This window comes from Staurois parvus, unplaced genomic scaffold (genome assembly GCF_062004578.1).
Source record: "Staurois parvus isolate SC_StPar_1 unplaced genomic scaffold, SC_StPar_1.0 ptg000018l, whole genome shotgun sequence".
NCBI lineage: Eukaryota > Metazoa > Chordata > Amphibia > Anura > Ranidae > Staurois > Staurois parvus.
The window spans coordinates 201,036-215,154 of record NW_028317814.1 but is presented as its reverse complement, the minus strand read 5'-3'; the positions used below and the strand labels follow the sequence as shown (position 1 = coordinate 215,154).

At 41.1% G+C, this 14,119-nt stretch overlaps 1 protein-coding gene across 1 annotated transcript in view; it reads left to right on the top strand.

Annotated features, from left to right (window-relative positions):
• The window catches only part of PRKAR1B (protein kinase cAMP-dependent type I regulatory subunit beta), a 295,736-nt gene extending 282,227 nt beyond the window's left edge, over nt 1-13,509 (top strand). Inside the window, exons 10-11 of the mRNA XM_089681811.1 lie at nt 5,440-5,521; nt 8,158-13,509. Of these exons, the coding sequence (XP_089537937.1) occupies nt 5,440-5,521; nt 8,158-8,330 (255 nt within the window). The 3' untranslated portion in view covers nt 8,331-13,509. The remainder of the gene's footprint in view (nt 1-5,439; nt 5,522-8,157) is intronic.
• Nucleotides 13,510-14,119: the final 610 nt, after the last annotated feature.

The window sequence follows — 14,119 nt, the reverse complement described above, 5'->3', positions numbered from 1 at the left end:
CCTTCATTGTTAGACTCAAGTCATGTACAACTATGAACAGAATATGTAGTCATGGACTTTGTAAGGGCATGTAGAAGAAAAACTGAGTGCCGTAGAAACAAGTTTATTATGTATCATTACAAATCTATAACACAGCATTAAAAATTACTATCCACATTCACAACATGCAAAGATTCAGTTCCAGTGTGGACTTGACGCGTTTCGGGAATCCTTCTTCAGGAGAACGTGTGACAGAATTGGTACATTGGAACTCATTCCTAATATTTAATAGAGTAATAGAGTAATATCATCCAGTAGGGTAGACTGGAATTCATAGCATGTGCATGTTGTCCATAGAGGTTGTCAGGGCTCCCGGTAAGACCAGAGATGCGTGAACTGACACAGGGAAACGCAGGCTCAAGTATGGTGTAACAATATAATTTATTAAGGGTTATATACAAATATAACGCACAATATAACAAAACCAAACCTCCAACTGATAACGGAATGTACACAGATAAGAGCAGTCAGGGCTGGTGAGGTGGAGTGGTCAGGCGGGCCGGATCAGGAATCATCGGGCAGACAAGACACAAAGGAGTAGGCAGAGCGTAGTCAGACGGGCCGGGTCAGGACCAATCAGGCAGACAAGGTACCAAAGGAGCAGGCTGGAGAGTGGTCAGGATTAGCCGAAGTCAGGACAGGCAGAGTTCATTCAGGGTCAGGATCAAGCAGAATCAGGAATCAGGCAGGAAGCAGACAGGATGCAGGTACAGGGGCTCATGAGAAACATACACCAAGGCACTGACTGCAGGTCTGGCCATTCCTTAAATACACCTCCTGCAATCAGCCTCAGGTGATGGCCGACTGCAGGAGTGAGCTTCTGGTTGCTGAGAGCACCCGCTGGCCAGCCCTGGTGCTGCAGCCCACAAGGCAGGTGAGTCCCACCACCATTGGCAAGTCCATTCCTGACAGAGGTGCAAATGAGTAAGACAAGGTGAAGCCACTGCTTCTTGGGTAGGAAATTCAGGTACATTCAGTAAACAGCCAATGGTCTTGTACACATAATCTTGAATTAGAAGAGCCAGTTTCCCAATGGGGAACCATCCAGACCAAATGTGAGTCACCATAAAGATGGCATGGTAGTCAAAGTGTTAAGGCACATACCTGTATATTCCAAAGAGGGAATAAGTATTTTAGAAACAAACTTAGTGCACATCGATCCAGCCTGTTAGATCCAAGGCAGTTAACCCATGTGGCAGTGGAAGTACAGCGTTGTGAAGAGGACCTGGCATCACTGGAGGTAACATTTCTAAAATAAGGAGCAGTCAACAGGATATGGGACACACTTTGTTATGGGTAGGTTATGTGACTGAAGCTGTACCCAAGAAAAATGTTTTTAACTAAACTTCAACTTTAAGCAGTGAATACATCCAACAACATCATGACCTGTCCACAGTTCAGTGCTGGTGCCTTAAGAACTGACAGTTAAATATTTATAATGATAAATAGATCATTGTGAACACTGTACACGCTGCATTCCACTTGCAGTAAATGCAGCATAGAACAATGTACTGCTGGAAATACTACAAACATTAGAATGGACTAAAGGTTGGTGGATTACGGATATTCACCGGCTTCTCAAAAGGAGGTTTATTTAGTGATTAGCTGTGTGATTGCTGAGTACTAAATGTCTTGGGTGACATCCATTACAAAGCTGTTCATAGGTGCATTTACCTTTTCTTTTCCTTATAAAAGAATTGTGTATATATGTATTTCCAAAAGCAATGTTTACATTTTATCTGCTATGTTCACAATAGACAGCCAGAAAAATGATGTAATCATTCCATCAACCAGTTTAACCACTTGCCTACCGGGCACTTTAGCCCCCTTTCTGCCCAGGCCAATTTTCAGCTTTCAGTGCTGTCGCACTTTGAATGACTATTGCGCAGTCATGCAACACTGTACCCAAATGAAATTTTTTTGAGACATGTATAGCTTTCTTTTGGTGGTATTTACTCACTACTGAGTTTTTTTATTTTTTGCTAAACAAACGAAAAAATACCAATAATTTGGAAAAAAGACAATTTTTTTCTTAGTTTCTGTAATAACATTTTGCAAACAGGTAATTTTTCACCTTCACTGATGTGCGCTGATAAAGCTGCACTGATAAGCACTGATATGTAGCACTAATGGGCACTGATAGGCTGCACTGATGGGTACTGATGAGGCAGCACTGATGGGAACTGATAGGCTGTACTGATGGGCACTGATGAGGCTGCACTGATGGTCACTGAGGTCACTAATAAATGGGACTGGTGGCACTTATGGATACTGACTGGCAGTACTGATGACACTGACTGGGAGCACTGATGGACAATGTTGGGACTGCACTGATGGACACTTCTGGGACTGCACAGATAGACACTGTTGGGGCTGCACTGATATCCCCTTGGGGCTTCACTGATGTCCTCTGATGTGTGAATACACTTGCCGATTACCTTTTCTTCTTTCCTGTGACAGCGTGAGGAAAGTGCAGTCGATAACCAGCAACTGTATATACATTGTCCAATGACACAGCTGATCAAGTGGTAAAAGGGTGCTGTGATTGGCCCTTTACCATGTCATGTGATCAGCTGTGTCCAAAGGACACTGCGATCACAGGGCTTGCCGAGTGCACGTCCGAGGGAGTGGGCGGGAGGTGTGGTTCTGGGATACGTCATATGACACCCTGCCAGAGCTAGATGACCACGTTGTAGCTGTCATTCAGCTATAACCCAGTCAGCAAGTATTTAAAGGATACATGCTAATGTAAAGTGAAATAGCACACATGTCAAGCAAGTGAGAGAGAACTTTAGAAACAGGGATGCACATAGTTGCACACATGGCATTGCAAGTATAGCTGTCTACGAGCCCATTCACACATTGCTGATTTCTAGGGATTTTTTAGGTCTCATTCACATGGGCGCTGAGGCCTGTACACGGTGAATGGGCTGTGTGTTTATGTAGCTTGAGCCACCGGGTGCTGCAAGCAGGCATCCCATGCAAGTCTAAGGAGATGTTCTCTGATTAGATGAGATGGAGAGTGTAATGTTACCACCCTGTCTCTCCACCTTTCCAATCAGACAATACTTTGCGTTAATTCAGAAGATGCAAAGCATTCTCCGATTGGTGCCTATGCTGAGCGGCTGACCTCGTGTTCAGAATGCATCAAGCCAGCCTCTCAGTCTGGGCCCCAGAAGCAAGTGGAGATCACTGAAGTAGTGGCAAGTTTTTTTAACTCTGAGAATAGAGAGAATGGTAACTCCACCTTTCAAGTCACTCCTTGTTTCCGCCCCTACCCTCCTCTGATCACTGCTTTTTGGTTCCACCCCTTACCTACCTTCCAGTACCACGCCTTTTAGAGAATACAGAACCAAGTATAATTTGGTGGTGCTAAGTAATTTGTATAGAATTACAAGAAAAGCAGTAAAATTCATCCCCTGCAGCCAGCAACAATAGACTCCCCCAACAACAATAGACCCCCCCAGCAACAACAGACCCTCCTGCAACATAATAACCCCCCACAATAATAGTTCCACCCCAGCAACAATCAACAAACCTTCCAGCAGCCATCAAAAATAGACCCCTCCCTCAACAGTAGATCCCCCAGCACATCTTGCCATTACATGCTGGAGGTCATTCACGCTGAAAAAAAGGCACAGAGAGTGGGGATAAATCTCCCTAATAGAGCCCCATTAAAAACCTGACAAGGGTCCTAGCCCTTTCCCAGTATGTGGCTGGGCATACAATTTAAGGACTCAAACTTAGATTACACACACAGCTGGATGAATCAGATGAGTAACAAATACCCTCCACCCCAACCTTGTTTTCACTGATCAGCAGCTTCTCTAGACTTTTGCAAAGAGAGAGCCTCTAAAGCAAAAGATAAAAAAACTTTATAGTTTTCTTTAAAAATCATTTTCTTGCCTCATACATTGTCAGAAACAATGAGTGGCTGCACAGCAAAAAAACTGAAATCTATACGTACACCAAAAACACCAGTCTTTTTAGTGTAGATTTGTTTTTTTTTTCTGTGCAGCCACTAGTGTCTATCTGAAATGTAAGTGCAAAGTCATTATAACTGCAGAATTATCACAGGAAATGTTCTTAAATATTTTGTAGCATTTGACTTGAGATTGAAAACCTTCCATGATATTATTTATTTGGATAGGAATGTTATTTATAATGTCATTTATGACTTCATGTATCCATCTAGTTGCAGATTTCTGCTCCATAGTTTATACAAGGTACCAGTGATCTAGTATGTACCAGGCATACCTCCATCTTGCAACCATTCAGTAAGATTCATGTGTTAAACATGACAAGTTCCTGGTAAACAGTGATGAGGCTCCTTGTGTTCATCCTGGGCTCTGTAAAATGTTAGATTCCAGCTAACTACAGTACATGAAACACATGGAGATGTTAAGAGTTATTTCCACCCATTTACAGGCTACATCACCTTACTTCAGGATTGGTGGTGGACAGCTGGCCATAGTTTTCTTTTAGTTAGCATTTTATTTAGTTGCTGTAGCTTAGGACAGCACTATTTTATGATCTAACAATAAAGGGGATTGACTTTTCCTTGTAACAGAGGAATATAGGACCCTTGATATCTCAGTAAAAAGTGTTGGCCCCTTACAGGTCTGTTAGGTGTGTTCATTAGTGCCCAGCAAATCCGAAACCATCTTATAATGACCTATCCAATGTATATCTTCACAGTTGGTAACAGTGCCACAGATTTAAAGCACTTTTTGGTTAACTGGTGAATAATTACAACACTTCCATGTAAAGGTGTTGTTTTTACACCAATTCTTTTTCCATCTCTATGCAGCTAGATGCCAAAAGTTCCCTTTTCTATGGAGAAACATGGGCAAATGTGTTCTCCATATGTCCATGGCATCTATACTGTGAACATGTCATAGAGAAGATTCTTCAACCTTAACATACAGAGCCAATCATGAATTTCAGCACTCATTGTTCTCAGTGGGACACACACTGTGTAGTATATGCCTCACAGTTTTTGGAAAATTAGTGAAATTGAAGTTCAAACAGTCTATATTTGTCTGAAACAGTGGATGAATTGGCTACCATTGGTCTAAAATCCCAAGTTTCTATTTAACATGGCTCTAAAATCTCACTTTTCAGTGTGCCATTGTTCTGGAACCCCAGGTATCATTGTTGCATCATTCTGGAACTCCAAGTATCCCTGTGTAATTACTCTGTAACTCCATGTATCTCTATGCCATTGTTTATAAATCCAAAGTATCTTGGCATTGCTGTGGGATTGATACTGTTCTAGAACCCCACATGTCAATGTGCCGTTGCTCTGGAAGCCCATGCATCAGTGTGCCATTAGTCTGGAACCTCCACATGTGCCTTTTAACAGCAGAGCCATGACGAGTATTATTTCTGTTTTTACAGGGCACTGCATCGGTTCTGCAGCGCAGATCTGACAACGAAGAATATGTGGAAGTGGGCCGATTGGGACCCTCAGACTATTTCGGTAAGTCAGTTTCTGTTCTGGAAGGACCTACAGATGGTGACAAGCAGGCCTTTAGAAAGGATCTCTCTCTCTCTCTCTCTCTCTGTCATCTATGCCACCTCTTGGGGCCAGCATGAGGGGCTTGGCTTTTTAATTGTACATTATACATTATGAAGAATGCAACAGGAGAAAGGAAAACACTAGTTTTATAGCAGCTAGAGTGTGACTTCAAGATGGGCAGGAACAGTACTGGGAACTGTTATGCAGAAAACTTTCTGCTGAAATCCAAAATATGGTAAATTCATACATATGCGCTTGCATTGCAACATCTCCTTGAGGTGATGTTTTGACACACTTCATGATAATTTGACATAACCATCTTATACAAAGGCCATATAATGTGCAACAGATAAAAAAAAACCATATCTTTTATTTGAGCAATTCCTGCCAATGTACATACACTATATTGGTAAAAGTATTGGGATGTCGGCTTTTACACGCATGTAAACTTTAATGGCATCCCAGTTTTAGTTCGTAGGGTTCAATATTGAGTTGACCCATCCTTTGCAGCTATAACAGATTAAATACTTCTGAGAAGGCTGTCCACAAGCTTTAGGAGTGTGTCTATGGCAATGTTTGTCCATTCTTCCAGAAGCGCATTTGTGAGGTCAGGCACTGATGTCGAACGAGAAGGCCTGGCTCGCAGTCTACGCTCTAATTCATCCCAAAGGTGTTCTATCAGCTTGAGGATTCTGTGCAGGCCAGTCAAGTTCTTCCACCCTAAACTCGCTCATCTATGTCTTTATGGGCCTTACTTTGTGCACTTGTGCGCAGTCATGTAGGAATAGGAAGGGGCCATCCCCAAACTGTGCCCACAAAATTGGGAGCATGAAATTGCCCAAAATGTCTTGGTGTGTTGATGCCTTAAGAGTTCCCTTCACTGGAACTAAGGGGCTAAGCCCAACCCCTGAAAAACAACCCCACACCATAATCCCCCCTCCACCAAACTTTACACTTGGCACAATGCAGTCAGGCAAGTACCGTTCTCCTGGCAACCAGACACGTCCATTGGATTGCCAGACAGAGAAGCGTGATTGGTCACTCCAGAGAACACGTCTCCACTGCTCTAGAGTCCAGTGGTGGCGTGCTTTACACCACTGCATCCAACGCTTTGCGTTGCATTTGGTGATGTAAGACTTGGATGCAGCTGCTTGGCCATGGAAACCCATTTCATGAAGCTCTCTACGCACTGTTGTGTTAATCTGAAGGCCACACAAAGTTTGGAGGTCTTTAGCTATTGACACTGCAGACAGTTGGCAACTCTTACGCACTGTGCGCTTTAGCATGAGTTGACATGGCCTATCACTTTGTTACTGAGTTGCTGCTGTTCCCAGTTGCTTCCACTTTGTTATAATACCACTAACAGTTGAATGTGGAATATTTAGTAGCAAGGAAATTTCATGGATGGACTTATTGCACAGGTGGCAACCTATCACGGTACCACGCTTGAATTTACTGAGCTCCTGAGAGCGACCCATTCTTTCACAAATGATTGTAGAAGCAGTCTGCATGCCTAGGTGCTTGATTTTATACACCTGTGGCCATGGAGGTGATTGAAACACCCGAATCCAATGATTTTGAGGGCTGTTGCAATACATTTGGCAAAATAGTGTATATGTGAATTATCACTATTTAAAGAAATAGCAAACTCTTGCACATGCATTGATTCTGACTAAAGGGCATAGGTGTAAATATGCTCTAAATGTAAAAAAGCAGCAAAAGATTCTGTGAGCAAGGTTTAATAAAGGATCGGTGCATTGATCTTGTGCAAACAAGCAATTTGTTGTTGAAAATAAAAATAAAATATATGCTCCTAAGTAAGCAGTTTCATTTCAAAGCAACTCTGTTGCTATACAAAAATATTTGAACCAAGCCATATGTGTAAAAGAAGAGTATACATACTCATCTGTCCTGCTTAGTCCCATGCTGCCAAACTGCTGTGATGATGAGAAATTTGCTAAAGTTGGAAGGAAAACCAGCACTTTCAGGAGTGTCAATCTCAGTGGTCCCCCACATCTGTAACTGGTTCTTCCATTTGATGCATTACCCATTACAGCATACAACAATATCTTGGAGGTCAGCAGGAAGAACAGTGTGAACATTACATGCCTGATGAAGGGTTCTTGCTTGGCACCAAAATGTTGCATATGCACTAAATTTCGTGTGATTATATGATATGGATCCACGATGTGCAGGTGACATGTACACTCACTGGCCACTTTATTACGTACACCTTGCTAGTGCTAAGAAAATATCCCCCACACCATTACATCATCACCACCAGCCTGAACCGTTGATACAAGCAGGATGGATTCATGCTTTCATGTTGTTTACGCCAAATTCTGACCCTTCCAACTGAATGTTGCAGCACCCAGTCTGCCAATTCTCCTCTGACCTCTGACATCAATTCATCCACACAACTGCCACTCACTGGTACTTTCTCTTTTTCGAACCATTCTCTGTAAACCCTGTTCAGGTCAAAAAAGCATCACTGGATCAATATTATAACCCTCTTCAAGATACAAGAGTGTTTTTCTTTAACATAGTTTTCTACCAGGTTATAGTTTGTTTAATTTTTTTTATTTTCTTATTTCTAGGTGAGATAGCCTTGTTGTTGAACCGGCCCAGGGCAGCCACAGTAATCGCACGGGGCCCACTGAAATGTGTAAAACTGGACCGCCCACGCTTTGAACGAGTCCTTGGACCGTGCTCAGAAATCTTAAAGAGGAACATTCAGAGATACAACAGCTTCATCAGCCTGACCGTTTAATATATTCCACTAGGAAAATACCATCCATGTGTTAACGTGTGCACTCTAAATCTGACCTGTGCAGTTCCATAGCTTTATAAGGAAAGGAAATTGTGCATTTCAATGTGAATTTTATATGGTCATGTCTGCTGCATCAGACTTCAACTTTAAGTTAGTTTGTATTATGATACAAAATTATGGCACTTTGATGGGGTGTGTATTGTCCCCAAAGATGTATGTGTGACTTATGAATTATTTCATTCGTAATCTTACCAAAATTGTTACAAAAATAAAGTCAGGGAAATAATAGTTTGCATCCAAACCTATACTGAAGCAGTTCTGTGGGGTTTTACAAAAATACAGTTCATAAGGTATGGGGATATTCAGTATACAGTATATGTATATCCTGCAGCTATTAATTTAAGTGAACACAATCTCGCCAACAAATATGCCCAATTTACCATTATATCTATAGAAATAATATAAAAGCCACTGTGTGATTTTTTTTTTTTAGCACCACCTAGATAACCATTTTGTTTAGTTGTTGCAGAACATCAGAGGAAAATGATATAGGTTCCCATGTATCTAGGACAGTGGTGATCAACCAGAATGGTTTGCATACCCTGAAGGCTGCAGATTATAATGTTTCTGCCATTAGCAATAAAGCTGATTGAAAAAGATGCTGCACCGTCAGTGTCAAAAATGGCAGTACAATGCAAAAGTTTGTTTTATTCCTGTCCATTCACACTGATATAGAAAAGCAAAAAGAAGAAAAAAATGTAGCAAAGGTATACCGGTTGGACCTCACAGCTTTAGATCAGCCCCTTCATTATTTTGTTTACTACGTATTTTCTGTTTAAGAATATGCACAGCACTTGTCTAGGTGGGACCACAGTTATATGAATGTACAATAAGTTTAGTGTGTGTTTTGTACTTGTATCTCTATTTTTATGCGTCTGTTCAAGGCACAGATGCAGTTTCCATTCATTAAATACCCATCCAATTGGCACCTGCCATTGTAAGGTGGATCTGCATCAAAGTCACTCATTTACAGGTAGAACTTAGTAAAGGAAGTAAATTGTCACAGAGATATGTGGCTACAATTGAAAGCATTTCCTTTCAGGGCTTCATCTATAAGTAGAAAAGGAAAGGATTGAGCCCAGCTTTGGAACATATTAATGAACACAGGTGACTATTATTATTACTATTTTGTCCATTTGTGTTCTTTTGTAAAGATAATGCTGTTTCTTGCCCCCTGAAAAGTTACAGATTGGTTGGGCAAAAAAATCTGGCACCAACCATTGCATTATGTTGAGGATCTGGGGAGCACTACTCGTTACTGTTTAGACTATGCCATTTTTGAAGCTATGATCAGGAACGTTATGTGGCCACACAATACTGATACATTGGGCCTGTGTTGATTGGCTTTTGCTTGTATCAGAATTGCTTCTTGATCTGTTCAAGTCTATGGGGATGCAAAAGCAGCTTGAGGCAGGTCAAATGCACCTGCACTGAATTCTGACCTCTAATTTCAAATCTCAGATCTGATATCAAAAGCAAGTTGAATTTGGCCATTGGCACAAGCCCAAAGATTGTTGATACAAGCCCTTATAGACCTAGACCTGTGCTCCTTTAGGCAAGAGCCTAGCACATCTGAAGATAAATCTAGTTCTCATATGATAAGTTCAAGTCCAATTCATTTTGCGGAATTCAAGCAAGCTCATTTACCTAGTGTCTTGGCACTGGATACCCCAGTGTGAATATTTTCCTTTGTATGCCATTGATTCATAGAACAGATAGAGAATACACCAGGGTTTGTATAACACTCTTGCCATGTAGAGAGGTTTCTGGTTTGGGAAAGAAGATGATACATCTATCCACCAAGGTCCTCAAAAATATGCTGATTAGCAGAACCCACTAGCATTCACTTAAAACTGAAAATTAGCTTTGCGTTGACTTACTATTTCATTTGCAGAATCATTCCCAAGGAATATAAAATATACAAGGAATTATAAAATATAAAGAAAATCAAGGAATATACGATCTTGGTCAAGGAATGCATGTATGAAACCATTTAGCTTTCCCCTCACGTTATCAGTTCTGATGAAATTCTTTTTGTAATATGGACAAGCTCCTTAATGACAAGGAGTTTGATGCACTGCACTGAGTGCTCCACATTTTATGATGTGCTCTTTGTTTATTTAAATGTACAGGCTGCTTTAAAACCAGGTTTTGTAACAGAGAACTTCTAGGTGTGGTCCTTTGTGTATTTAAGTGTCAAAAGTAGGTAGACCTTTGCAGACCCATCAAGCAGTGCTTTTGTATACGTTTTATAATGTCTGTACAGTTTGCTGTCAGTATGTGTGGCAAAACCCCCAGTGGGCAACATTATACATTCCATACTTAGTTCATATGATGGCACATCAGGATTACTTCAGATATTAAACATGTGCTGTTTGTCCTGGTAACCAGAGGAAGACATAATCTGTTTGAAAAAAGATTTATTTTTAAGTCTAGTAACAACCAATCAGGATGCACTCTGTGGAATTCAGACCAATAAAATTTGTAACATTTACTGGATTCTGATTTGTTAGTATTGATTCACTTAGAAGTTAGAATTCATTATCGAGCAAGGCCAATAGTAAGCTTGTGGACTTCTACAAGATACCTGTTAAGCTGGCTGTATACTAGTAGAATTTTGTTTGAAATTTTTCATTTTAGGAATGTTTATTTGATTTTTCAAAAATTAGTGGGGTCAAATTGATGGTCGTTTTTGACTACAATGGTGGAAATTTGATGGAGCGGGATCATTTTTTTTTCTCAAGAAAACAAATTGCGAACAGCGTATGTAGTTTTCATTTGGGAAAATCCATTAATTTCCAAAACAAATGTTAAAAGCAAACAAATCATTAAATATACTGATCATTTTTGTACAAAAACTTGTATGAATAATCGTACAAATGTTTATTTGAAAATCTACTAGTGTATAGCCAACTTTAAACAAGTGGCTTACCTACAAATTAAATAAATAATACCTGCCCATTGACTCACATGGCTGATGTTTACTCTCTGAAAGAGCCATGCCTACTGAAGAATCATCAGTATCTGACATACTTACAGTTGTATCAGATGCCTGGTCCCTTCTGCAAGCTTTGGTTCCTTCTGCCAGCCCCTGTGTGTCTTTATGTAGGGACCAGCAGATTGAACCATAGGGCCCATAGGGGAACCAGACTTTCAACAATCCCATATGTTTCAGATTCTCTTCAGCAAGCCTTCCTCTTCAAAGGAGCCAGGATCGGGAACACAGGCAGTGGGATGGGCAAGTGTTAATTCTTTTCTTTGCAGGCAATACTAAAATATTGTCAGGGTCACTTTAAGATGGACATGAACAGTAAGATGTGTCAGAACAACCAATATTATCATCAAACATTTAATTGTAGTAATCAAACAAGAATAAAATAATAAAATGTAATGTATGCATATGCCAGTAGTTGCTTTACCTGCAGTTCCTTTCTTCTGTTTCCCTGGAACACAACTTCATATCAAGGCTGTTATAGAAGCAAATAGAAGGATTATGCTGCTGTTTTATAGAATTACACTAGATCATCTACTCTGAGTTATAGGAAAAATGTTGAAGGATGAAGTAAACAAAAAATGTACTGTTACGGCCCTTGTGAATGGGCTGTTGTTCATGTCAAATGGGTTTTGCACACCCATAATCTATGGACATGCAAAACCAACTTGAGCCTTGGTTCACACTGGTGAGGATTGACACGCGATTTGACCATTCAAATCGCATGACAAATTGCATCCAATGATCAGCAGTGGAACTGTTCTAATCAGTATGACTTCTTCGGAGTCGAACTGATTAGAAAAGTAGTTCCTGCACCACTTTTGCTGAATTGGGGTGCATCATGCATAGACATCTGTACATGAAGTCAGATGTCTATGAAGTCGCACCCAAAGTCGCGCTGCCATCCTAATTTGAAATTGTGCGACTTCAAGTTGAACCAAGGCTGAACAGTCTCATGCAGGTCAGAAGGAGTTCAACTGCCAGACAAATACCTCTAAATGATCTCAAAGGGCTCGTTCACACTTGACTTTATTTCTAACTCTTGCCAAACGCCCTTATAGCGTTTGACAGGCGTTAGACAGGCATTTGGGAAGCATTTTTAACGCTCCTCAAATGCTCCCCAAACACCCTATGTGCGGTTTTGAGGTGATTGATAGGCCAAACATTAAAACCGCTCCACAAACGCCTATAATGAAGTTAAATGTTAATAACGCTCTGCAACCGCGGCACCATAGACTTGAATGGGAGGCTTCAACTCCTGACATGACAAGAGACGTCAGTTTTGCCGCGACGCAACGCGACATTAACGCTTCAGTGTGAACAGAACTGTGTGCTGCCATGTGCAGAATTTTCATAGGCGTTTGAGAAGCATTAAAAACGCTTCCCAAACGCCTGTCTGATGACTGCTGACACAGTTAGTGTGAACTGAGCCAAAAGCATTTCAAACAGGGGTGGACTGACCATTTGTAATGTTGGGCACTGCCCGAGGGCCCGGGATCAGTAGGGGGCCCCATGAGATGCCCCTGGTACCTTTTTCATAGGCTTTTTTGAGTTTGGGCAAGGACACGGGCCCCATGATCCCCTATTGCCCGGGGGCCCCATGAGTTGTCAGTCCGCCCCTGATCTCAAACTGATGTTTTTGACCCAAGCTCAAAGTCCATGGACACAGGCCGTCAAGTATATTTTCTCCACTCCTCTATACAGTTCAAGTAGCCTATAAATGAGACAATAATAAAGTAAATTATGATATGAATTGGTTTCTCTTTATAGGTCTAAAATTGCCGACCAAGTAAGTGAATATGAATACTTTCCATTTGTTTTTCCATTACATACTTTTATCAATTTAACAATGCATTCAATAAATAATCTCATTTTAGACTGTTGACAAGTCTAGTAAATCTGGTCTTACCTTGTAAAGTTGGGTTTAGCTGGAACAGGTACAATAAAGGAGTACAGAGGGTGCCTTAACGAAATTCACTGATTATACTGGGATATAGGGGTTTTGTCAGACAAACTGCCTGAAAATGGAATTACCCTAAACATGCCAGATTTGGAAACTGTATTGCCTTTTTGCTTTTGCTCAAGACAGTTATATATTTGACAATAAACATTTACTCTGCAATGTAATTTGAGTCTTTGTCCTTTTTGTCCTACATGTACTGTTCTTCAGATCACATGAAAATTTTGTCATGTCACAGCTGGCCATACATGGCTCAATTCTTTCATTCAGCCAGCAGACTGAATGAAAACAACAACTGAACTGATTCCCCCATCCACCTTGATTGTGATCCTCCCCACTGCACTATTATATTCTGACAGCAGGGGGACTCCTCCACTGTCAGAATAAACAGATCAACCCCGCAACTATTGGCCTGCAGCTGCTGATTGAATGACTTTTTTCCAACAGGTCTGTTCAACAGAAGTTGATCTGTTGAGCGGCAGTTGCTACACATGGTTCGAAATTCAGCTTGGGATCCATCTATTGCAGGAGTCTCCAAACTATGGCCCTCCAGCTGTTGAAGTACTACAAGTCCTATCATGCCTCTGGGAGTCTTGCCTGTGGCTGTCAGAGTCTTGCTAGGCCTCATGGGACTTGCAGTTTCTCAACACCTGGAGGGCCATAGTTTGGAGACCACTGATCTATGGCCACCTCAACTTTATGTTTAATCGAAAAGATGATTTCTGCACTGATGATTTCTGTCCTACATGCTGATGTTAGTGTAAAGTGCTCTGGTCC